The sequence below is a fragment of the Toxotes jaculatrix genome, chromosome 19 (genome assembly GCF_017976425.1).
Source record: "Toxotes jaculatrix isolate fToxJac2 chromosome 19, fToxJac2.pri, whole genome shotgun sequence".
Classification (NCBI taxonomy): Eukaryota; Metazoa; Chordata; class Actinopteri; family Toxotidae; genus Toxotes; species Toxotes jaculatrix.
The window spans coordinates 8995960-9023307 of NC_054412.1; the positions used below are offsets into that span (position 1 = coordinate 8995960).

Here is a 27348-nt window from a genome sequence, read left to right on the forward strand (position 1 = left end):
ATGTGGCACAATATGGCACGCGTAAAGATGGGTCTCTTCGCTCTCCTGTGTCTCCCCACGTTTTTCTTCCGCGTCCTCGTGCTCTCCCACAGCAGCAGCATCTATGAGCGGTCGGTGGTCCCTCGCACCGTCTCCCGGTCCGTGGCTCGTATGGACGGAGACGTGATCATCGGCGCTCTCTTCTCCGTCCACCACCAGCCGTCTGCGGAGAAAGTGGCCGAGCGGAAGTGCGGGGACGTCCGCGAACAGTATGGCATCCAAAGGGTGGAGGCCATGTTCCACACGTTGGACCGGATCAACAGCGACCCGAACTTGCTTCCCAACATCAGCCTGGGCTGTGAGATCCGGGACTCCTGTTGGCACTCCTCTGTGGCCCTGGAGCAGAGCATCGAGTTCATCCGGGACTCCCTCATCTCCATCCGGGATGATAAGGACGGGTCCAAATGGTGCATTGACGGGACCCCGTCCAACCAGCCTCCACCCACCAAGAAACCCATAGCCGGAGTGATCGGCCCGGGATCCAGCTCTGTGGCCATCCAGGTGCAGAATCTGCTGCAGCTCTTCAACATCCCGCAGATCGCTTACTCTGCCACCAGCATCGACCTGAGTGACAAGACTCTCTTCAAGTACTTCCTGAGGGTCGTGCCCTCAGACACCCTCCAGGCCCGGGCCATGCTGGACATTGTCAAGCGGTACAACTGGACCTATGTGTCTGCGGTGCACACTGAGGGTGAGACCCCATCTCTGACCTCCCTATCTGGAAAACCGTCATTATATTCTGATTATGTGCCAACAGCCATGTTGTCATTTAGTATGTTAGTGGACAGTGCAGTGTGTTTACAGTGAACCCATCGCTCATTATGTTTTTTTAAATAATCCATGGCATCACTGTAATGCTGTTATTGAACAGTTTTGAGTTAGACAGTGATATACATACTTATACAATACCCAGTCACTTTGAAAATATACAGGATCACTATACAGCTTTTTAACAACACTGTAGAAATTTTGGGTGTTCAGTGCGTTGACTTAAAATTTAGTTGTACTAGTGAACCTTGGAAGATACTGGTTTACTAAATAATATGATAAAAGCACTGGCAAGATGTCGGAAAAATTGTATTAACGCCAAAGGTAATTTCTGGGCCTATATTCCCAAACAATTCAGATTAACATAATCATTGTTTTTTGTCAATGACTGCAACTTTGCAGGTGCACCTTCATGTTTGTCTCTTGCAGAGAGCTGGTCTCTCTTCATGCACATGCACATCTCCCTGTCTCTGTCTCAGTCTTTCACTCTCATGCTTTGTGGAGCAGGTAGCAGTGTCCATATATCTGCATCTTCATCAGGATCTTTAAGCAGTTGTCCGGAATTGAGTTGTGGTGTGGTTATTACTTTCAATAATACATCTTCCCAGTGTGTATGCATGGATTAAAGAACCTGCACTAGGGTAAGGATTGTAAGTAGAGCATTTATTGAGTAAATATGGGGTGGTGTTTTCCTTTGTTTCTTTATGAAATGTATGTAATGCTGCTCGTTCCTCTTCCTTGACACTTTGTTATAATGTGTTTTAGTATGTGGAACCACAGCTGGAGGTTCTCGGCTGTGTTAATAGAGTCGCAAGTTTCAGAAGTTGATATCTAGCCATCTAGCCATATCTAGCCGTTTTAGCATTAACAATTTAGGTGTTCATTTGGAAATGTTAAATTAATTCCATGGTTAAGCCAGGAGGATGAGGCTGGGATGAAAAATGACATTACTGTTTCAAATTTCACCAGATATATATAAATTAAAATGAATGTCTTATCTCCTCACAAAACCCTAGGAATAATAATGTTCAGCATTTCATACTGTGATGGGCTCACTTTCTATCTGAGAACTTCTCTTTTCTCATTTGTTCAGCCGAACAGCACAACAGTTATGGTGGAGACAGGAGGAAAAAGGAAGAGACGGGTTGGGTAGACAGAGTAATTACTGTGAAGTGAATTATGTCCATGGCTTTTCATTAAAGTCTTAGTGAAACACAGTCAGTGATGTGCACCGAAATTATGACTGACAGGCTACATTACCCAGGATCCCCCCTGAGGAGCTGCGGACTCATAGGGAGAGTAAAACATCTTTGGAAAGTCCTATTATAGTCAGGTGCTGGAGAGGAGCTTTGACACAGGTTGCTATCAGATAGATGAACAGAGGGAGTTAGGGAGCTGTAGTACCTGGAGGCATTACTAGGTGGCGTCAGCTGTCTGACCTTCAGGATACCTACAGAAGGATCCTCTGGGACTGAAGTCATAATTTAAGAGTAATGAAAGACCTGCCTGGGGAAGGATGAATTTGATTGCAAGCAACATCACATACTCAGGCTACTGTGTGAGCGGTAAAAGTAGGATACCTTCCAAAAAACGTGAAGTTTAAAATAATTTTTTTTTTATCTCTAAGAGTTCACATTATAATTTGCCTGATGCAGACTTCACACTGACCTTTAAGAACTCATATGTAAATCTTCTTGTTTGTTTTGCTCTATCTTTAGGTATCTCTGAAATAGTGGTCACGACTGGCTTAAGCTCATGAGTTTTCCCTCTCCACCACCTTAGACAAGTTATAAATGCAGCTTGTTGCCCGTGGCAACAGCTAGGGCTGTGAAATTGCATAAATTACCTGTCCCGATTATCATCAGTCTGGTAGGAATACTCAAAGCAGGTTTTCGGTGGTCATTGTCAAATGGGCTGTCAGCTAATGCACCGCCACCCACCTGTCTCACAGCCTAGATGGAAAGAGTGAAATAATTGGATATCATTATTTCCATTTACCAGTGAGAGAATGAAATGAGGCAAATGAAAATATCATCAAAGGACAATTGGAAAACCAACACATGGGCCTATTGTGTGCCAGAGTAAATGCATTACTGTGATGCCTATTTCAGCTACTGTCTTCCTTGCTCTATAAAGACACGCCATGCACAGATAGAGTATTTGTTCTTCGTCACCCATTCAAGGGGAATTCAGCGTGGAGGCCCCGAGGAACTTGGCCTCTCATCAAGGCAACTGCACAAGAAATGTTTTCAGATTTTTATGGATAGGTGCTCTTAATTTCCTTCTGGCTTACACGCACATCCAAACACACACGCAGACACATGTTCAAGCATGCACCAGTGATTGGATTGTCTGTGTAATCCAGCTCTCATGCTAAAGAGCCGTGGGCTTTATCAACAATCCAGACCGTGACACATTAGCCGAGCACTGCAGTCCGCATGGAAATAGAAGATTTAGACTCAAACAGCTTTGCAGGGATCTTGATTGAGATGGTTAAACAAGGATAGCTATCTTCTATCTATCTTTCTATCTACTCCATTTGACTTTGATTGCAATCAGCAGTCAGTAAACTCTCTGACACTCATTATGAGAGGATCAGAGCTTCAGCTCAGTCAGGGCTTGACGCTCTGAACAACTGCTGGGGGGGGGGGTGCTTTAAGCATCACATTGATTGTCCATCAGTCAAATAATTAGAAACGTATGGTTGAAAGTAATTACTCATGCTATTTAATAATGTCAGTGTGTTTTTGCAAGTAACAAGGCATGTAATGCTTGTTATTTCTAAAACGTTGATTGTGTCACTTACAATCAGAAAATAATGCCCCGTATTTCCATCTCACAGTCAGTGAAAATATCACAGCCAGTTGTTATCCGTATCCACAAAGGCTCATTTAAGAAATGGGATTACCAGACAGTGAAAATATATCACACAAGGAAAATGTTTTATTGTTTAATTCCAGGAAGGCCAGAATGTTTCAGGGCAGAGTTCTAAATTCGTTAATAACAGTCTGTTTTCTTCATTACCCACAGGAAACTATGGGGAGAGTGGAATGGAGGCCTTCAAGGAGCTGGCCTCTCAGGAAGGCTTATGCATCGCCCACTCGGACAAGATCTACAGTAACGCAGGGGAGAAGCACTTTGATCGCCTTTTGAAGAAACTACGGGAACGTCTACCCAAAGCCCGTGTGGTGGTGTGTTTCTGCGAGGGCATGACTGTCCGAGGTCTCCTGATGGCCATGAGGCGACTGGGGGTGTTTGGGGAATTCCTCCTCATTGGCAGGTATGGATGCGGTTTCTTTTCTTTTTTTTTTTTAACCTTTTAATTCACAGTTGAGAGCATCTTTCTGGATGGCAAGAAATTGGTTAACAGGCTGGAAGGCTGCGAGATGCCGTGCTGTCTTCCTGATGTGCATGTCACCAAGGCAACCAAGAAGAATTAGACCACATACCAATAGCACTGAATAGAAATGTTCTCCAGCAATGAATAATTGGTATCTCTGTCACAGACGCAAAACCAGAGAGGGAAACAATACCTCTAGTCCATATTCACCCCGTATGAGCTCCCTTATTTGGCTTTTCAAGGGAATGGCTGTTATACCATATTGAGCAATCAGAAAGAAGCACATGCACATACACACACACACACACACACACACACACACACACACACACACACACACACACACACACACACACACACACATTACACAACACATATAGATGTACACATGAGGAACCATACTGAGTCAATGTGATTGGCTTTTGTCATTACTCCTCCCTTGGATATTCACTCCATTTCTTTCTCTCCATATTTCTCCTCTTCTGCTCTTTCTCTGTCTGTTAGTCAATGTTGAGTGACAGTGACTGACTGTATCAGTAATCTTAGTCATTAGAAAAGGGCAAGTAGAGTCATCTCACACACTTATACAGCGACACATTACACCATGAAATAGCCCTCAAGGAACATTCACAGTTGTCAGTAAAAGCCCCAGCAACCTTGATGCCACTTTTCAGCTCATTCATTTAATATCTTTCCTCCATCATTTCAGAGAGGGAAGAGGTCTTTGGCACCGGTCTGTTGCAGGGCAGTTGTCAGCAGTACGTTACATGAGGAGGACATTAATAAGACAGCTAAGGATGACCTAGGCTTGTAGCCTAGCTAAGCAGCATTCATTAGAGATTTGCTGAACACTGCAAAAGTGCAGCTCAACTTCTGACCCATCATCCTCCACAAGGAAGAACCTAAGAGACAAAATGCACCTTCCATCACTACTGTATATTTTTAAGAATTTCTTGACTATGCACAATCTGGAGACATTATTGCATAGAGGAACCTTTGGTAAAGAACTACAGTCCTTGTTTCATTAGATAAAATCTGACAGTAAGTTTTTGTTACGCAAGAGTCTCTGGTCTGATGAACACCTCTCTCCTGGCTGGCACTAAGGGATTTGTTTCTTGTCATGGCCATTATCCTTGAAGAAGTCTTTCCTGTTTCCTACAATATCTCCCAGTGGTGGTGAAGAGAAGACAAGTGCTGCTCTTAGCAGCCTCTGTTTATATTGTATGTGTTATATTCAGTGCATACGTGCATATTTAAGTTCTTGACAGGGCCACTCTTTCTTTTCAGATGCAGAACATGCCTTTTAAATTATCCATTATAATGACACTCTAGGGTTACATTCCTTTCCATATCTCTCTTTTTCTCTTTCCTCCATAGGGTGGGATGGGAAAGTGGGCCTTTTTTTAGCTTTTGTGGAAGTCTCCATGGGCAGAAGAAACGCTTCTGGGTCACACAGAGAGGGAGAGAGAGAGAGAGAGAGAGAGAGAGAGAGAGAGAGAAGGAGATAGAGAGACTGTGTAAAAATGACAGAGGAAGTCTGGGCCAACACAGATGCCAAGCCATGTGTGTGTTTCCTGGCATGTACTGAACAACTGAATGATGTTGGCAGACAGGTATTAGCTCATCAAAGGGGAGCTTGTTTTCTTAATTTATGCTTTCACCTCTAAAGAAACCTCTTTCATGAGGAGTGTGTGTGTGTGCACAGACAGCTACAGAGAGTTGGAAGGATGTAAAATACACAAAGACAAACAGAGAGTGAATGAAATAAAGTGACAGAGTTAGGACAGTACAGACACTAATGCGCTGAGTCTCTCTCTTATCACTGCAAATTTTTTATCGTTTACTTTGCCAAACACTGGGAAAAATTAAAAGTTGACATTTTACCTTGAAAAAGTCAGCACATGCAGCTTTAAAATCCGCATGGCTGAAATCATGAAGCAGTATTGTCTGTGACCGTTTCTACAGGATTTGGCAGATGTTAAAGGTTTTTTTCTTTAAAAAAACCAAAAAACTTTCAGTTACAGCAACCCCCAAAATCTCAAAGCACCACATCAAAGTGCATGACTCCTCATCACAATCAACCGGGAATGTTTGCAATGTTACATTTGAGAATACTGGTGTTTAAATTATAGCAACTTAGGATAAGGATCGGTGTGTGCAGCAGGTTCCGTATAAATCACTGAGATGGTGAGGCGGTTATTGCAACCTACTGTACATTTCCTTATTCATTGCTCCCTTTCACCTCCCTTATTACAAACAAAACCGCATAAGCAATAGTGTACCAGACATAAAAAGAGATTTAGAGAACCCAAGCGCAGGCTATGTTGCTGTTTTCCCATCTCATCATAGAAAACCACAGAGGCAGACAAAGACACTATACAGCAGTGGCTACATAAACTGCAAGCAGACATGCAGAGAGTTTTGAACCTGAGAGCTTTTGTTTTTGCTGTTCGGCGAACCTGCTCTTCAGACAAGGGCCAGGTGTGGCAGCGTGCTCGACCCACTTTATCCCTGATCCTCAGACTCTACTCTGCATCACTTCAACACTTTACCTCCACTCTGCTCTGCTGTTGTCAGTCACAGGGGCTCTTGTCTTTCTCTCTCTCTGATGTCAGTCATGATTTTGCCAATCTGCTGCCTCCATCACTCTATAACTACACACACACACACACACACAGGTGCATATAATGAGGCAACATTTATTCCATGCGTATGCTCTGGCACCCAGATACAGACACGCGTTGCCGACATAGATTGTCCACGTCGTTCCAATCAACAGGACGGTGATGTCTTTCTTGTGGTTGTGTTCAAATACATTTCAGAGTGATTTCTAGTAAATGAGAAACACATTTAAATTTGGCTGAAGGAAGCAGGAAGAACAGGGAATGTTTTCATTTAACCTTAGTTTGTTTTTTAATGAACAGAAAAGATGTGAAGGTGCTGATCCAGGTGGATGTTGGGATGAATAGATGGGTCTCCAAATGATTATTAATGTTGCTCCATATCTGCTGAATGTGTTGATAGTCAACTGTTTGCTTATGCAACAACTTTACAATGTTGTTGTGTTAATAGCTTGTTGTGTTGCCCCCCAGATGGCCCAAAAATTAAATGTTTTTGAAGATGTTGAAAACAGTAATGTAAGTTATTTTTCACTGTACTGATACATCACCCTGTTATGTATGTTGTTTTGGAGGGCAATGACAAAAGACATGTTTTGTTGTTTAGTTTGGAGGACTTCTCGTATAAACCCAGTCTTATTAATTAACTATCAAGAGACTTAACGAGCCTTTTTCTCAGTTCATGAAGAGTTCTGTTATTATTGAGGGATGCAATTTGATAGAGCTTGTAATTGCAGCCAGGGGGGAGTTAGCATGGTACATGAACTTCACTTAACTTCACGTTACCTTGTTTAATAGATGACAGTGTGACAACATCTGTTGCACTGATCACGTCTCTTTATATTCATTCAACTGTCTCTGCTTGGTTTTTTTTTGGCGTAGAACTGACAAGTTCAATCTGATGTTACTTTGCCTTGCTGAGTAACACCAGCCTTAGTTTTGAAACTGGATTTTCAGAGCATTTTTCTTTCCCAGGAAATGTACAAAGTTTTTCTTTACCTTTCATAAACTCTCAAAGACTAAATTCAGCATCTGGCAGTTCCATGACAAATAGACCTTGCCAAAAGGAATTAGCAATAACATTTTTTTCCTCAAAGCCTCTTTGAAGTCGCTACTGTATAGCTTTCTGCTGAATCCAGAGAGTTTAGGACATAAATCAGAAATCAGTCTGACCACAGGGAGGAATCACTTTAATGTCAGAGAGCAAGCAATAGCTGCAGATAAGTGTAACACACATCATAAGCTGGAAATATGTGTGAAAATGAAATAAAATCATTGTTCCACTTTATCTTCAGAGCAGCCTCGTTCTATTCTGGAGTAAAGCCACATGACTGGAGGAGGGAAGTTAAAAGATATTACCCATTAAGCTTCACTGGCGGAGACCAGGAAGGTTGTTTGACTCCACAACCTGTGTGGTGAGGATTTATCATAATTTTGGACCATATGAGCATAAAGAGGGAACAACCTGTGCTACATATAGAGTGTACTTGATTACAGATTCCTTGCCTGACCACAGAGAGCTATATACACAATGACTCCCAGGTGCTGGCAGGTCATATTGTTAGAGATCCACTACCACAATATTCTAGTTTTCTCCAGTCTTCTTATTAAAATAGTTATTCAGTTAATAGATTGTTTGTGAAGATCCTTTACCTCGTCACCAGAATCATTTTGTGTTTTGTAAAAGTTAATAAGCAATCCAAGGAACCAATGTTTGACCCTTCAGAGTCCTAATTATATTTGCTCTTAAAACACACATATTTGTGTTTTACAACTAATCATATTACAAATTACATCAGGGAGACACTTGATAGGAGTAAAATGTACAGTGCAACCGTTACCCAATGCTAATAAGCAACAGTGATCACAACTGGAAATCTTTAAGAGACATGTTAGAAACTGACCAAATTTTTGTGATTCATTAACAGGATTTTAAAATGTTTGTTGTAACGGACAGATTAGGTCTGTGAGCTGACAGGAGTGAGTTGTATCCGTTAAAATACGTGGCAGTGTGCGTTTTTAGCTGAGGTTTTGCTGAGCCACACACCATTAAACTCTTATATTTCCACCTGCTCGGTTATATAAAGAAACTGTCTTTCTGCTAAGCTGTAGTTTTTGCAGATTTGAAACTACTGTACAGTGTCTTTTGTTCTCATTGCTTCAACTGCCTGTTCCCCAGCACCAAGCCTAGTTTCTGAATGGCAGCATGGAGTGAACCCTCCTACCCATTTGCCCGCCTGCTTGCTCTCTGGCAATTAGCAGCATTCGTTTTCTCTCTCCCTCTAATGCTGCTTGAATGCTGTTATTACTAAACATCATTTGCATAAGCTGCTTTTCCACATGTAACGCTCATTTCTGCCCCTGTCTTACACTCACACTTCTGGTCTGGGTCCCATTTCGAAAGCTCGATGCTTGTTTTTTTATTTTATTCCTGACAAAATGGACACTGGGACCGGAATGTGGATGTTCTACCTCTGTAATGCCTTGGCACTAGTCACTAGCAGGTTATGAGTGTGCCTTTTGAGTCTGCGCAGAGGTGCAAAGAAAGCTGTGAACCCATATTGTGTGTGTCACATGCATTTCTGCATTTGGCAGTATTATTTGATTTTCTGTAACAAGGGGTACTCAGGTTTTGCTCTGAGCTTGAATAAATGAAACGTTTAGGGCGCCAGAGAGAGAGAGAGAGAGAGAGAGAGAGAGAGAGAGAGAGAGAGAGAGAGAGAGAGAGAGAGAGAGAGAGAGAGAGAGAGGAGTTGTGGCGCGACACATTTAGTTGCCTTTTTCCTGTCATCTGCAAGGCTTTCATCTCCTCCCCATCTCAGGAAGGAGAGTGCGGAGGATGTGGAATTCTGCCTATTGACTTCTTCTCGCAAGTAATTTGGCAAATAGCGGGGCATGAGCAAAAAGAGACCTTATCGCTGGCAAAAGCTCTGGCAACAACACCAAAATAAATTGGTATCTTTTTCGTCCAGAATTGTAGATGTACGAGAGGTTAAGGCTGAATTTTTGTCTCTGATTTTTTTTTTTTTTTTTGTGGAATTGATCCTTCTTGAATCACACGTTTTAAAATACATTCAGATTTATGAAAACCCTTAGAATAACAAGAGCAAGGAAATTTAAGACTGCAAAAAAATAGTTTCTGTTCAGTAACTTTATGGATATTATTGTTTTAAAGAAACTTACAATGTTTAGACTGAAATCTCAGGAAGGTTGTTCCACATCATCTGTAATTCTCCCCTCCCCCTTTCAGTTATTATGTTGAGATGTGCGCGGCATAATACCCACGACCGACAATGTGCTGAACGCTCTTGTCTGGCTCGCTTTCCAGAAACATCTTTCGGTTGTTAGGCTTCCAGTGAAAGCACTGATACATTAGTTATGAATGTAAAGACTCGGAGAGCGAGAGACAACGTGTGGAGGGCGGCGGAGGGGTGGGCGAAGACTGAGACAAAAAAGCAGAAGAGGAGTGATGTCGAGCACTGAGCCTCCATCTTCACGGTCTCTCTGTGCAACACGGGTCTGTCGTCATGACCCTCTCTGCACTAAAGCAATCCACATGGAAGTTTAGTGAGAGTTCACTGGGGCAAGTCATGCAGCATTCAAACTCAGGATCCTTTTTGTTTGCAGGGCATGATTTACTAGAATAAAAGGCCTGTGTGCTGCCTGTGCTACAGTCACCATGGAGATTTTGTTTGGGCTCATGACAAGGTTGGTGTGATCGTCTCACTGCAGATCTGTCATTCAGTCTGTCAGCAGGGCTCCAAACACAATAGTCCCTTCTCAGAAAATATGGCTGACATCTGAGAAATTCCTCCCAGTAACAACAGTAACAAAGATTGTAATTATAAGATAAGGAGACACTGTCGACGTTCATTCAGTAATGAAGCCCTGCTTCCTTTACTTGTACACACATGTGGTGTCTCTGGAAAGTATATTCAAGTTCAGTGAGGATTCATGATTGCATCTGTTTGTGTTCTACTAAGCAAGGGAGCACAATGAGCTGCATTTGAATATTTATAACACGCCTCTGATGTTAATTGAAAGCAGCCACACATTGTCAAGGACATCTCTCTGTTTCCAATTGATGCCTTGTGTTCCCTTGTGCGAGGGGATGGGTGAATGACATTGGAGTGATCCAAAATAGCACACTGGCTTTGCATCTGGACATAGTTGTCACATCATGATTCACAGAAGCTGAAATGCTTTCTTGTACAGACAGCTAACATTGGACCAGGCTGTATGGATATAACATGTATACACAAAGACAATAGTGAATGGAGGCGCACCGCAAATCACTCAGGATGTGCCATAGCCCAGTACTGTAGTGCTAAAACGATTTGCATTGGTATATCAAATCATTTTGCGATAATTTGAATAACCAGTTAATTGTTTTAGTCATTTTAAATGCAAATATTCCAACATTCTCTCTCTAAAAAGTGAGGATTTGTGGCTTTTTTCTTTTTTTTTATCACTGTAAATAAAACAACCCTAGGTTTTGGACAGTTGGTCCGACTAAACAACAATCTGAAGAGATCATCTTTTGTGGTCTGGGTAACTGCAGGGTATGATTTTTCACAGTTTGAACCAAAGGAGGAGGAGGAAAGTGTGTACAGCCAACCCCTGTTGGGCACAACAGCATGCAAAAGAAAAAGAGAGGCAATCCACACACTCAATTTTGAAAGCTCCCCAAAATTTAATGATGCATAGTTTTCGATCTACAGGGTTTTTGTCAAGCAAATATACCTACACCGACCAACCTGGCACACCTGTCCCTGTTACGAAAACCTCAGCTACTTTTGGATTTGTTTCTTCTCATGTACAGTTTCAACATTGTACACAGAGTATTGCAAAAAAAAAAAAAATGCAGGATATTATGTGGTTCTTTTATGTGTACAGTAAATGATGAATTAGTAAGCAGAAGGCATGATGAATAAGTAAAAGCAGCCTGGATGGGCTTTTAAAGGCTCCCTGGCTCACCCAGGTCCTTCTGTGGCACCTCAAGAGAGTCCTGCTGCTGCCGCCATGCAGCTAAGAAGCCACCACCACCACCACCATAGAAATAAAAGAAATAGTGGATAATGGGAAACTGTGGAGAGAAAGACAGAGGCAGAGAGGGGAGGGAGAATTGCAGTTCATCTGCAGTTCTTGGAGCATGTGAAGAGCAAACCTGGTGTAGCTTAGCAAATATACAGTATATGTCTGCATATGTCGGAAAATAAATGCACAAATAGCATTACCAAAAAAAGTGAGGCTTTACATTGTCACAGTAACTAATAAGATATCAGCTACAGTGAGTTGAGTGCACAGGACACACCCTTCACCACCTTAAAACAGCTCTAATACCTTAACAGCTTGTGCCTAAATACTAGTTAGCAAGTGAAATAGAAAATTAGAGGAAACATCCTGCTTCTGTAAATCCAAGTGCTAATTGTACAAATGTGAACTTGACAAAAGCTACTGGGAAAAAAGAAAAGAGATCAAGCCTAAAACCATTCCTTGGACTCGTCTCAGCAAATAAGCATCACGCAAGCTGCAATTTGAAACATGAGACTTTTTCTTCTTGCTAATTAAATACATAAATTCATAAATTCATTAAATTTCTAATCAAATCAAAGGCCATTCTTAGGACGCATGCATGCGCATACAAGCCCACTGAATTTGGTGAAGAGCCCAGTAAGTTTATCGGCCATTTGCTAAATGTGGCGCTGACACTATTTGCAATCTGTAATGGTGTCAGAATCTGCAAATCGCTTTTGTGAAACAGGCCCCATGGATCGCTGTGCATTTGATCAAAAGACTATTGTAACAAAATCCACTTTATCTTATTAATAGTGTTAAAAATATCTCTTTCATTCCCATTCAAATGAACACATTTGGCAATAATGTTGATGAAGGCTTTGAGCTCATCTAACGGGGCTGTGGGGGTGTGTCAGACAAAACAGTTGGGAACCCGTGAAAGAGATTAAGTTACCCAGTAGAATATAAAGTAGGAAGAAGATGCTCCATCTAGACCAGTTCTTCTTAGAGCTCGTAAAAGAAAGAAAAGAAGTTACAATAGAGGTAAAGAAAGTGTGTGTCAGTGTGTTTTACAAAACCAAAGACTTATTGCATGATTTTTTTCTTTTTAAAATACCGTCATTCTTATAATTAGATCAGTTGATATTCTAGTGGTTTGTGAATGACAGACAGATTAAAAGTTTTTCCATTAACTACATGAACTTTTATTTTAACACTCGAAGAGAGCAATTAGGAAACTCTTGACTCCCGTATCCTCCCCTTCCTCTTTTTAAAGCACCTCTTCCCATTCATCCTCCAGGGGAAACAGCGCATGTGATTAAATTTCTGCCCTGCCAATTAATTCATGGCTTCATAAATATACAAATGTGCTATCAAACTGGAACTAGATCATCCGGGAGAGTCTGGGGGGAGCTCTCAGTCTTCTCACTGTTGTATACTACTCTATAAATTATCCAGCTGATGGCACACCGCGCTCCTCTAAACAATGCCACACATCATCGAGTCTCAGTAAATCATCGAGATACACACATCCTATTATTAAGCATATGGCTTCAAAGGAATACTTGACTTTACTTGCAGAGATAAGTACTGACTTAAATGGTTCATAAAATGTATTTGGAAAGTTGAGGGTAAAAGAAAAATTTAATTTATACAGTCAAGATTAGCTTCAGTCTTCTGGGTTTTACTTGTTTGGCTTCAGTGTGTCCTAAATCAAACTGTGACTCCATCTGTGGATGTGCAGACGATGCACTCACAACTCTGCCACTTTCCCATACTACCCTGGTACTGGCTTTACTACACTGGCTTAATGTCAAATGTAGGATTGAATTTAAAATCCTTTTAATTACTTTTAAGTTCTTACACAATTTGCTTTCCAACACATATCAGTGAGTCTCTGATCGCAAGGCTTTTTTGCACGAGAGGCAATTACAAAATCACAGATTGTGCGTTTGTGTACTGTAGGTGTGACGATTGTTGGATTTACAATAAGTACTCAAATACATAGATTTTAATGGGCTGCTTTATATTCACACCGACTTCCTTGTCTGTCTCCAGTTCAACATCCGCGAAACTAATAACATACTTGAACAGCGTTGACTCCGTAATCTGCTTGAACAGGTGTTCCTCCAGTATATCTGACTCAGGTTATGTAATAATGGACCTTCCAATATGCAGTGTGAAGCCGCGGAACATTGAGGTGACATTAAATCAGATTTTGTCCCATTAGGCGTCCCTCTGGTGGCCTGAGAGTTTTGATGAGCTGTTTGGAGTTCTGCCAGACAGCACGATCCTGAGAGAGGAGGGCGAGAAGAGAGAATGTCATTTTACTTCATCACAAACTCCACTGTGAGAAACAGTCTAGCATGTCTTCAGTGCCTCGTGCATTATTCATGTAGAGCGTTGAACGGCACTTCTCCCCTCGCTCTCTCCTCCTCTCTCTCTCTTTTTATCTAAAAACCAATCTGTTTCCCACCATTGTGTTACAACAAATATGTTAAACACTGAATTGCATTGAATGGACTGCATTAAATGCAGATACCCTGTCAGGTAGGGCGCCTTTACGACACACACTTGGAAAATACATACGCACACAGTGTGTAGCTGTACTGTAAACACTGAAAGAGAGAGGAGGGGACAGAGGCGCTATTCACTTGGAGAGAATGAACAAAATGTGACTGGGACCAATGAAATTCACGTGTTTCCAACTCTAAACTCAATTAGGAGAGTGAAAAGGAAGAGTCAGCTGAATTTGTCTTTACAAATACACAGCAAAAATTCTGCAAACATCTTTACAGACATAACAGGCAGATCTCTACCCAATGAACAACACATATATTATATGTAGTATATTATGTTGTGATCTGTAACTTTGTCCTCTCTCTACAACCATGTCTGTGTAGCCAAAGCCTGATACAGCTTATTACTCTGTGCTATAAAGCTGTAGAGGATGGAGTAATACATTGTTTGTTATGGTATTTGTTGACTGTAAGTAAAATATAAAACAACACCAGCCTTATCCCTTAAATTTCCACCTCCCAAGGTGAATGTGGTCTTTGATACTGGGCAGTGAGACGATAACGGTGTATTTTTTTAGGTATAGTGGGCAGTTCACTTACCTTAAGACACGTCATTACTGGAGACAGAATCAGAGAGACAGATGTCAGGGTCAGATGGAGACAGTTTAACAACTTCTAGATATCATAGGATCTGCTTTCGGGAAATTGCCACGCTGTCCGTCTCCTGCTGCCCAGTATATATAGGAATCTATAAGGCTTTTAGCTTGAGGACGCCTATACTACCTCAATTACACTGGTTTTACAGTGCCCTCAGTACATTCTCACAAATTTGGTTGAACGTCTCCTTTTTCTTGACTGACGGTAATTGTGGACATAAAGGTCAGAGACTTTGACCTGCACACACGCGCACAGAAACACACACACGTCCTTATCCATCACCCAGAACATCCCATGTGTGCGAGGTAATTGGTTCCATGGTGAGTCATACCTAATTGGTGTGTAGCTGTCAATAGCACAGGTATTTCAAGGCAGTAGCCTGCAGCCCACGTTGAAGTCAGAGAGACACAGAGAGTAAAATACAGCCGGAAACCCTCACTGGCTTAGATGTAGAGAAAGAGCAGAGCTCGGAGCAGTGCTGTTTATCTGTTAATTTGTTTTCCAGTGTCCCCTTCACTGGTGTTTTCCATTTCTCTTAGAGCCCACTGGGCAGCGGCATGTCCAAATTAGCTTGGTAGGGTAGAAATTCTCGCACAGAAGGTTACACAAGCAAACAAACGAGCGAGCTGAAAGGGATTGTGTAAAGCCTACAATTACAGTTGAGGCGCTATTGTTGAGATTCGCATCCTCTCAAATTGAGGATCGCTACGGTGGACTTGATATAAGCCTCCAGCCAGTGCTGCCATGCTAATTTAGCATGGTACAAGATTGGAGGCAGTAGTCTACCTACTTGTAGTGGTATCTCATTGTTTAAATGAAAACAACACAGCGACACTGAAGTTTTGCTGCTGTTTGACAGGAACTTCTAAGTCTCCATTTGAACACAAACATACAAACCAAGAGTTTCGGTCCACAGCTGCTCTAATTCAGTTTTGCATACAACAGAGTTACCACATCATGCTCATGTTTGAGGATTTTTTTTTTTTTTGGTCTTTTAATAAACTTTGAACATTGATCATCGATGATGCAGCTCATGAGAATACTTTTATGAGCTTGACAGTCTAAATCAGTAGTTAAAGGTAAATTGTAATATACAACAATCCAATATGAAAGACTCACTCAGATCTTTTTTATTATCTTTTACTGTTCCCTCTGCCATCGTTACATTATAGCTTCTTCCTCTTCTCTCTCGCTCCTGCAGTGATGGATGGGCAGACCGCTATGAGGTTGTAGAGGGTTATGAGCGTGAAGCAGAGGGAGGCATCACTATGAAGCTGCAATCAGAGGTGGTCAAGTCCTTTGATGACTACTACCTGAAGCTGCGTCTGGACACCAACACCAGGAACCCCTGGTTCCCCGAGTTCTGGCAGTACCGTTTCCAGTGCCGCCTGCCGGGTCATCCACAGGAGAACAAGAACTACAAGAAAATCTGCTCCGGTGGGTGACAACAGAGAAATTCACATTTTTGCTGTTTTAAAATAAGAGGTGATTCTCGTAACAAATGAATAGGTAGTGTCTATTTTTTCGTCTGTAGTTCTCTCAGGCATTGTCCTCTATTCTTTAATTTCACTGTCAAAGAGTAGAGGGTTAATTTTGACCTGAGTACAAAACTGAATAATAGTATTAAAACTGTGTTTTTTTCCCCTCTGTTTTCCTCCCTGAATATTTTCTCCCTTTGCTTTCAAAAAGGTGATCACGGTAAATTGAGTTCTTGGCTTGTTAACAGCATTTAAATCACAATTCAAAATTACTCAACAAATCTAATCAAAAATGTAAAAAAAAGGAAAAAGCTATCAAATTAATGCTGCAATCAAAATCATATTAAAATGAATTGCTCAGCATGCTTTTAATCAAATGCTAAATACATTTAGAGGTTTGTGCAGTCTGTTACCATCGCACAGCAGTACAGTCACAGTTGCTTCTCTACCTTGTGTGTATCACATTTTTACATACCTCTTTTATTCCAAAGACCTTCAAGGTGGTAAGTGCATTTTTCTCGCCACTACTATAGTGATGATGATTTTTTTTTTTTTATCAGAATTGCACCTGCACTCTGTAGCTCTGCATTTAACTCCCCCAAGACAGGAAGAGTTTGACTGATGCTTTGCTAAAAAAAAAACACATCTCTGTAATTTCTTAAAACTGTGATTTAGTCAAGTGAGGAGATGTCTCCATCCTGGCAGTCTCAGGCTCTCAGTTAGTTAGTGCAGATTGCATCAGTCAAACTCTGATGTGGAGCACTGGGCTTGTTTATACTGTATGAGGAATAAAACAAAAATGGCATTACACTTTGAAAAACTGCACAAAGGAATGGCTGACCAAGCACACACACACTGTTCACCCAAACAGCTGGAACACTTGAAAAAGATTTTGATCACTAGTGAGATAGATCACACCCTTTGTTTTCTACTGTATATGCATGTTGATGCCATAGCCAAAAAAAACCCCAATATTTTAAATGCACTGTCTAAAGCAAAGAGAAATGTAAATTCATTCTTAAACACTGGAAGAAGTATCGTCATATGAGGACGCAAAAAAACTGAACATTTTCTACTTTTCCCATCCTCCAAAACACTGAGGTTTGACTGTGGGACAGTGCCTTTAGATGGCTGATGGTGAAGTACAACTTGGCGTCCACAGTGCTGGGACTTTCCCAGACAACAGTTGTTCTCCACATCTGTTTCCTATTGAGCTTTGGACATCTTGTTGTGATTTCCTCATGAGCCAATATATTTTGCTGCAAAAGAGGGTTCTGTTTTGCAATAAATTCTAAATGGTTTCAGATTTCATTGTGCATTGTGGAAAACACCAGATTCTTTTTTGCAGCACAATATTTCTTTAACTGCTCTTTGAATAAAACACACAACACAAGACAAACCTTCTGATGCCTTTGTTTTTTTCCTCCCTAACAGGAAATGAAAGTCTGCATGAAAACTATGTTCAGGATAGTAAGATGGGCTTTGTCATCAATGCCATCTATGCCATGGCTCATGGCCTCCATGATATGCACAAGGAGCTGTGCCCCGGGCAGACGGGGCTCTGTGAGGCCATGGACCCCATCGATGGCAGCAAGCTGCTGGACTACCTCTTAAAGACGTCCTTCAGAGGAGTCTCTGGGGAGGAGATCTATTTTGATGAAAATGGAGACACCCCAGGAAGGTAAGAGGATGAGGAGGGTGGTAATCGTGTAGAAAAACACAGAAAAATGGAAATTTAGAGTTGACATAATCACATTGGTTATAATCAGTGAATTTCTCTATTCTCACAGTCTCCTACTCATTAGCACACGTGCACATGCACACACGTGTGCACCAATCTTGAGCACTAAAGGATGTAATTAGTTAGGACTGGAACAGATTTAGTGGATTGTCCGCCGTGGCAGCCACTTTCATCTCTCTTCAGTCCAACAGACAGCATTTGACAGTCTGAAAACACAGCCGTGTCATTCCTCCGTCAGCTAGAGGTCAGGTGGAGCACTTTCTGGTTCAATATAAAAAATGAGGCCACAGTGTGCACTGGCATGAGCTCTTGATGTCACACTAACTGGGTTGTAAGCTGTTTAAATGTCTTTGGATAAGAAAAAAGGTTTGCTAAGCTGTGGAATCGTTATCATTAAATTACCTGTCACTCTCACCCTCTCCTTCTGTCTCCCTCTTCCTCACTCCTCTATGATCTTTAACTCTGCTCTGTTCTACTTTGTCTCTCTTATTTTTTCCTTCCTCACTTAATAAAGTAGTTTCCGCTCATTATGGTCCTCCGTCTCTCTCCACTTCTGTCCATGTAGGTATGATATCATGAATCTACAGAGTGTGGGTGATGGTCGTTATGACTATATAAATGTGGGCTCCTGGCACGAGGGCATCTTGAGCATCGATGACAACAAGCTGTGGATGAACAGCAGTGACATGGTCCGCTCAGTCTGCAGTGAGCCCTGCTCCAAAGGACAGATAAAGGTAGGAATCCAGATCACCCCTTAGAGCTAATTCTTCATTGTTAAATGAACTCTAGCAGTTAATTTAGTTTGAAAAACCTTAAGTCCTAAAAAATCAATAGTCATTACCAGTGGAGAATTTGCTGTGTGACTCTGGAGGAACCGTCCAAAACTATTTAGAGGTGTTAATACAACACTGTGCCAGTGTTTCTATAAGCAACTACCAGCAGATCTAATTTAAACACATATTCTGCTAACTCTTTTTTATTGTATCACGTAGAGGAGTTTGGCCTACACACACAACAAGTTTCACAAACTACTTGGTCTTTGTCAGTTCCACAAATTCCAACACAAGAGAAATACTCTTGTCCTTGTACTTCTGAACTCCTCCTACTTTTTTGCCAATCCATTTACCTGCTGGTAGGGACAAACAATTTCCACAAGCAGTCAGGGGCCCTGTGAAGTCTTTAGGATTCATGGATATCTGAACCAGATTTAATGACAATCCAACAGTTATAAAGACATTTCAGTAAAATCCAAAAATGTCATTCACGTGGTGGCACTTAAGGAGAAGTCAGGGGACCATCAAAGTCATTAGAATGAATCTTTACACTTTGCATTTGTTCTCTTTGGTAATAATCCAATGTATGCTGAGCTGGCAAATAAACTTTTGAGATGTCCCACATTTTGGAGCCCTGCTTCCTCAGTTACATGTCATACAAAAATGCTTCTTGAAGGAGAAAAGAATTCACAAGGACAAGAAACTAAATCCTTGTAGTTTTCACAGTTCTGAGATTTCAAGTCGAATCATTCTACATTATATCACACACATAATTTATATTTGCACAAGGTGTACAAATGAATTTCTGTGCCGTTCACCCTTACTGGCTGAGGAGAAGACCTCAGGACAGCAAATGATAAAAACTGGGATTGAGCCCAGTTTGTAGAAATGCCCTGATTTGCTTTCAGTGTAGCTATACACTAAGTTGCCCTGAGGGAGGGTGCATCCTCACTCCTGGCTGCTCATGCTTCCCCCTCTATCTGCTTTGTTTCCTGCCCCACTTATCACCCTGCTTTACATATCACAGTGCTGGTAACAGCTTCTCTGGGAGCAGAATGTAAATGCAACTGGCCTTGTTTTATAAACACTATGTCTGGGGCTCAAGAAAAAAAAAAAAAACAGCACCAGCATATCCTGGTCTTTGATATCCCCTTGATGCTGATTACTTGTTCAGGCTGCTTTGGGTGTGATGTGCTTCTTGTCGTGGTTTGATCAGAGCTGTGACTGGTTACTAAGATGTCTGTGACCCCCACGCTGATGTCTGGCCTCTCTGCGTGCAGGTGATTAGGAAGGGCGAGGTGAGCTGCTGTTGGATCTGCACCACGTGTAAGGACAATGAGTACGTCCAGGATGAGTTTACCTGTAAGGCGTGTGAGCTGGGATGGTGGCCCGATGATGACCTGGCAGGTAGGAGAGAGAAAACCAGTCTACTCTTACTTTCCTGAACAATTTTTATCCATCCTTTTTATTTTCTACCCCATAATCAGCCCACACTTATTATTTTACCCATTTCATGTGTTTGCTGCCAGCTAAACTACCCTGTGCCCACTCTCTTTTCAGGACATTTATATCCCATAAAACCAGTCTCACTGCAACAGCGCAAACACTTTCTCTCTGACTATTTTGTGCTCTCAAAAATCCTCCTCCTCCTCCCATCAGCCTCTTCATACTTCACACCCTGACACCTCCTTTTGCTGATGCTTTTTATCATCCAGGTCCTATGACCTTGCTCTGTTAGCTTTCTCAACCCCAACACTACTCTCCCAAAAGTGACACTGCTCACTTCCCTCCGCCCCTGCTCTTTGCCTTGTTGTGACCCAGTGGTTGTTTTGACAGCGATTTATAGAGTTGAGAGGAGCTCTCGTTTCCCAGGTGTAAAATCCCATTACTGCCATGAGAGGCTTGGGGATACATTTCAGCAGTCTGTCGAGGAAGAAATTCTCCCTTCACTCTCATTACATGTCCCTATCTGGAGAATTCTAATAGAGAGAGTTGGTGTCCTATTCATAGAGTGAGGCTGTACTGTCCATATGTTCACTCACATACTCATTAAGGGCAGGATTTTATTTTTTTTTACCATAATTTCATTATGTTGCTAAAAGTGGAATATAAATTTGCGCAACAGAAGAATGAGCTTTGTTTCTGAATTATTTAAAGGTCTTCTCAGGGCTTTAGGCGCGACAGTATAGGTTTTCAGAGTAATAAGGGATTGGAGGATTCTGTAAGAGCAGATACAGATACGTGCATTTCATCTTCGCCACCCTTGTCTGTTTGCACACGGTGACGCTGATACCTCGGTGTGCTAAGCTCGGTGGGTGGGTGGTCAAAAGAAAACAGGCAACAGTTTGCTGCAGTGTGCTTCAGACACTTTGCCCTGAAGTGTGCCTCAGTGTGTTTTTTGCAGAAGTACTTTTAAACAATACTTCAGAGTAACAACTGGTTTTCACGTTGATATTCACAAGAGTAACTTTCACCTTTTGTGTTGAAAATACCCAAGCTTTCTGAGGCGACAAGTATTTTTTAGAATTTCAAATTTTCTCATGATTTGACATATTGGGAGTTAGTATGCAGACCAGAAGTGGGTTTGTGCGTGCACAGCCTCGCCTGTTATAGCAGTGACTGTAATGCTATTAGCAGCAGCATGTAATTTATGGAGTGTTAAGCTATGGGAATCTAAGGATGTCAGTTTTCTCCCATTAAGCTTTACAAACTTCCTCTGTGCGTTTAGATGACAAGTACGCAACTAGTGCATCATGACAGACACACATACCCACGTGTCTGCACATACACATTTGGCGTAACATGAAAACGAGAGAGAAATCTGACAGAACTGGAGCTTTGGGATGTGTATGGTGACACATGCAAATTTGTTCCTGAGCAATTTTAGGCCATCTTGGAAGATCTCTGCTGCACACCTGACTTCCCTTGCGTCTCCAAATCTGTGCTGCTCTCCTCTTTCCCACCTGCCTCCTGTCTGCTCATTGGTTCTTTTCTCTGCTCTACTGCACCTTTCATTCACAAAAATATGCTACAGCACCAACAACAAAAAAACTGACCTCACATCTCCTCTGCTCTTTCCAGGCTGTCAACCCCTGCCTCTGAAGTATCTGGACTGGGCGGATGTGGAATCCATAGTGGCAGTGGTTTTCTCCTGCGTGGGCATCCTAATCACCTCCTTTGTCACCTTTGTGTTCATTCAGTACCGTGATACACCTGTGGTTAAGTCCTCCAGCAAGGAACTCTGTTATATCATCTTGGCAGGCATCTTCCTAGGCTACATCTGTCCGTTCACATTAATCGCCCGTCCCACTGTGGCCTCCTGCTACTTGCAGCGGCTCCTGGTGGGCCTTTCATCTGCCATGTGCTACTCCGCCCTGGTGACCAAAACTAACCGCATTGCCCGCATTCTGGCTGGCAGCAAGAAGAAGATCTGCACCAGGAAGCCTCGTTTCATGAGCGCCTGGGCCCAGGTGGTCATTGCCTTTATGCTGATCAGTGTGCAGCTAACTCTGGAGATCACACTTATCATCCTGGAGCCTCCTGAGCCCATCAAGTCGTACCCAAGCATACGTGAGGTCTACCTCATCTGTAATACCAGCAATTTAGGCATGGTGGCGCCTCTGGGCTACAACGGCCTGCTAATCATGAGCTGCACCTACTATGCCTTCAAGACGCGAAACGTCCCAGCCAATTTTAATGAGGCTAAATACATTGCCTTTACCATGTACACTACCTGCATCATCTGGCTGGCCTTTGTGCCCATTTATTTTGGCTCCAACTACAAGATCATCACCACGTCGTTCTCTGTCAGCCTGAGTGTGACAGTGGCACTGGGGTGCATGTTCACCCCCAAGATGTACATTATCATTGCCAAACCAGAGAGGAACGTCCGAAGCGCCTTCACCACATCGGATGTGGTGCGAATGCACGTTGGAGACGGCAAGTCTGCTCAATGTGGAAGCAACAGCTTCCTCAATATGTTCCGACGGAAGAAGCCTGGATCTGGGAACGCTAAGTGAGTGACCTTTTTATGGTATTTATCTTGCTAGAATCTATGTTGTTTCCTGGGGTGACTGGCTAGAGACAAAATGATGAGATGCCTAACCACTCAAATGGTGCAGTGATCTCTCCAAAGATGATCTATCACTTATTTGCAAGTAACATGCGGGTGCTTATTTTTTTAAAGATATCACAAGAATATATGCATGACATTAATAACCAGTTCCCCAGTCTATGTAAAACTAAACTGACAAATTGATTTAGATACAGTAAGCGGTGAACACTGGTTTATATGGCACATCCCCCTCCCCCTGAGAATGAAATGTTGTCATTGAAATTAAGCTAAATTTAACAGAAAACTCAAGGTGGGACGTTTGATTATGCTAACATGTCAGTGATGATTAAAGTATAGATTTCACACATTTAAACTAGATTTAAGACTTGCATATAACTTTTTTGAGATCCACAGCAGTGGCACATGGAGAGGTGTCTAAAGTAAGGAGTGGGGCAGAGTATGAGAGTGATCCCAATATGTTTACATGTTGTCTCTCACCCTTGCTATGCAGCCTTTCTAATCTTCTAACCCCTGAACCTTCTAAAATGAGCGGCATACTGTCTGCACAGTGTCGAGGCTGGCAAATGTTTTGGCATGGGAGGTCACTCAACTCCTTTCCTGTGGAGCTGCACTGTCACCTGAGGCACCAACATATTTTATTATTATGTACAACCAGGGGAGAAATTTTAACACTCACCTGCGAAATAATCATAAAGTGATCATAAAGAAAATCACTCAGCTTGCACAGAAGTCTTTAAAGCTGAGATTTTCCCCAGTTTTCCACACACTTTCACCCTAATGCAGCAGTAGTCCACAGTAAAGAGGTGGAGTTGTTGTGGAAGGTTGTGTGGAAACCTCCTGTTTAATTAGCCGTTGCATTGAAATATGTTTAATTTTGATGAGTGAAATAAAGGAGAATGTGCTACAAGTGACCATTCTTAATTTGGCTGGCTCTCAGCTTGAGCTTGTTGAGTTAATCAACAAAGACATCCAGGCTGGTTCAAATATCCAATAAATTACAGGCATCGCTTGCCTCTGTGATCCTGTCACTCCTTGCCTGGCAATGGCAATGGCAGAAAAAAAAAAAGGTTTTTGACACTGCAGCCCTCCATGAAGGAGATTTGCCACCCTGCTGCTTTTGGTTTATCCTGAATTAACCTCACATTTAACTTTTCTCAGCATGAACGCCCCTCCCCTCCCCACCTCCCTAACTAATCACATTAGAGCCAGTCCTAGCTCATTCTGCGCTAAACTCTGTCGTCTTCAGGCCAGTTCAGGCACCAGCAGAAATACTTATTCCAAGTGCATGCGTCCCATTTCAACTATATAAGCAAACAGTTAGACCAGAGGAAATGAGCTGGATGGCTCTTAATTCTGTAAGCTAAATGTCTGAAGCAATTTGAAGATCATAATGCTGTCTGCAGCACATTATGAATCACCATGTTTGTGAAGTGCCACACTTGATAAATGTAATGCTCTTTAGAGCTCATGAGTGAACCCCTTAGCAAAGCTGTTAATGTCAAGTCATGTGGTTCAAAAAAAAAAAAAAAGAGTGTTTTAACATGCATCAGAAATGTTGAAATGCTGCTGCTCTCTTGTGTTATGTTGCTGCTCTGTTGATGCTGTTTTTCTGTCTCCACCTCCCGGTTTCCTGTGTTAGTAACTTGGGTCTTTATCTCGTTCATAGTTCTAATGGCAAGTCTGTGTCATGGTCTGAATCAGGTGCAAGACACCCTCCGAGGGGGGGGAATGTGTGGCACAGACTGTCTGTGCATGTGAGGAAACAGGAAGCCGGCTTGAATCAGACGGCGGTCATCAGGCCCCTAACTAACACCCCCGACCCCCACAGTTGCGAGCCCTCCACCTGCGACCTTGGCACAGACCTGCATCTTCCCCAAGAACCACCTGGCGCTAAGCCTTTGTACAACCTGGTGGAGGAGGACGACGAGGGCGACGTGCAGCGCCCCCTCTGGACTCCGACTTGCTCTGGACAGATGCAAGGGCTGGAGTCCGATTTAGATAAGCCAGCTTCTTATTTGCCCTCTCACTTGATGGGCCGCACTACAGAGCACTTGCAGGGGACTGTGGTGGACACACACAGCTCCCATGTCCCTGCACTGAATGACCACACCGCCAAGGAGGCAATCCCTGCCAGCGAGCCTTTGAGCTTGACTCCCTCTCAGTTTCCTTTGGCCCCACAAGTGGGGGCGTTTGAAGAGGAGGGGCCCGAGGACGAGGAACTGGACCTCTTACACAGCTACATTTATAATGCCAAGGAGGAGGGGGAGGGGGAGGACGGGGAAGGCGAGGATTTAACTCAGAACAAGCCAACTCTGGAGGATTCCCTAGCGCTGTCTCCTCCCTCCCCCTTCAGAGACTCTGTGTGTTCGGGGGAGTCTGACAGCGGCTCCCCCGTCATCGAGTCAATGCTCGGTAGCCCCCCGAGCTCAGTCTACACCTCAAACATGCTCCGAGACTTCGCACACAGCTCCTCAACACTGTGAGAGCATCACAGGCGCTGACACAGTAGCTGTCAGCACAATTGCGCATCACATAGACATGTGTTTCCACATACAGGTACACAGACACACACACACATACACAAACATATACAGATACATTACTTACCTTTTCAAGTTTTTAACATTTATTTTTTGCTGTCATTTTCTTGCTTGTATTTATTACTCTGCTTTTTATCAGTAAGGGGTTTAATCCAAACTATAAGTAGGAAAACACCAGGAATCATCTGTGAGTGTTTATGTTTCTGAGGAGCTGTCAGTGCACAAAGCCTTTCTCTAAAGTGTAAAACTGGGAATAGTGCCAAAACTAGTCAGTTCTCGTGCCAAATTTTGATGAATTAAGAAGCAATGAGAATCATAATAAAGGAAGTAGCTGTGGTTTTCAAAGTAGTGCAATTAAACGGTCTGCAACAAACATATAAAGAGAAGCCCAGTTATGTGAACAAATGTGCAGACACACATTGTAAGACACACACACACACCAAACTGGCTGTAAGGGCTGCAGTAGCTCGAGTGCATTTCACGCCAGTTTTGATTAGCTCTGCTTGTCTCTGCCGCACATGTACAGGTCTGTTCATGTGTGTGGGCAGTCGCAGCTGCATCAAAAAAAAAAAAAAAAAAAAAAAAAAAAGATGCGCTTTCTGCCTTTTTTTTGGTTAATTAATTTCACCTCAGCTTTCTCTCATCAGACCTCACTGCAATTTAAATATTACAAAGAGATAGATTAACAAGAAAAAGTGCAGTAAGTTGGTTGAACCTTACTTTTACGAGTTGCAAGGTGTGCTCAGCACCGCAAAAATAATCCTTACTGAACTGAGATTCTGCTGAAGACTTGCGCTGTACGATATGTGATATGGATTTTAATGTGCCAATCGAAAATGTTATCAACCTACATCCCCGCTTTCAATTTTTACGATGTAGCTGATACAGGTTAGCGTGATTGTAGATGATGGCAGTGTTGTTTATTCAGTTTACACTCAATCATAACCCTGGGATCAAGTTTTACGCGCATGGGATGTGATAAGAGTTTGCTGTGTCATTGTAATGGAAAACACAGTACTTGTACAAGTTCTCAAAGTTTGTAATACTGTTAAGCCATCTCTTGTTTTTCACACAGGTGGTATGTTTGTAATACTGATAAATGTTTCTATATTTAGAATGTCAACTGAAAAAAAAGTTTATACATTTTGAAACTGTCCTCAGATACTTGTCAAGGAGCAGTGTGTTTGGTTTTTGGGTAACTTTTAAGCTAACTTGAGTCGACTGTAACCTCTTGAAAATATTCAGTTGTAAAAGTAACCAATGATTAGTTGCTTCTTGTAACGACATTATACATGTTTCAATTTTGCTTCAATCTTGCATTATAAACCTAAGTAGTTTACTTGAGGTTAAGTTTCTTAGTTCTTTATCTATAAGAATGCAAATTATTTCAGAGTACAAGACTATACAGTGCATAGTGCAATTGTATTGTATTTCCAAATGTTTTTAGTCTTATGATAGTGTAAGTTGTTAACTGATTTTAACCAATGTAAAATATACGAGGGTGCCACCTGTTTAACACTGTCAAAACTAGAATGAAATAGGCCTTTATGTTTTGGGGCAAGCTGAACAATGCTGTAAAATAAAAACTATTTATATTATGAGGACTGATTACTGCCTGCAATAGCCCAAAAACAGCTCTTGTCATTAGGTTGAACAGCAAAAGTCCTTAGACTCGCTAAAAGCTTGATCAATATCAGATTAGGTCAGTGTTTTCCAAAACAGAGTCTGGAGGCCATCTGGGGTCCTGGAGAAGTTTTCAAGGCAACTGAAGCCAAGTGAATCAT

At 42.1% G+C, this 27348-nt stretch overlaps 1 protein-coding gene across 1 annotated transcript; it reads left to right on the top strand.

Annotated features, from left to right (window-relative positions):
• grm1a (glutamate receptor, metabotropic 1a) lies at positions 1–27075 on the top strand. Its single transcript, XM_041064406.1, has 8 exons — positions 1–730; positions 3838–4087; positions 16159–16394; positions 17870–18116; positions 18742–18910; positions 20230–20356; positions 22031–22964; positions 24691–27075. Exons 1-8 carry the CDS (start codon positions 1–3, stop codon positions 25505–25507), a joined length of 3510 nt encoding a protein of 1169 aa, XP_040920340.1. The 3' UTR covers positions 25508–27075.
• The last annotated feature ends 273 nt before the right edge of the window (positions 27076–27348 follow it).

Coding starts and splice junctions, on each gene's coding strand:
- grm1a (XM_041064406.1), top strand. CDS start 1: ATGTGGCACAATATGGCACGCGTAAAGATGGGTCTCTTCGCTCTCCTG. Junction 4,088..16,158: donor GAATTCCTCCTCATTGGCAG/GTATGGATGCGG, acceptor TCGCTCCTGCAG/TGATGGATGGGCAGACCGCT. Junction 20,357..22,030: donor GCCCGATGATGACCTGGCAG/GTAGGAGAGAGA, acceptor TGCTCTTTCCAG/GCTGTCAACCCCTGCCTCTG.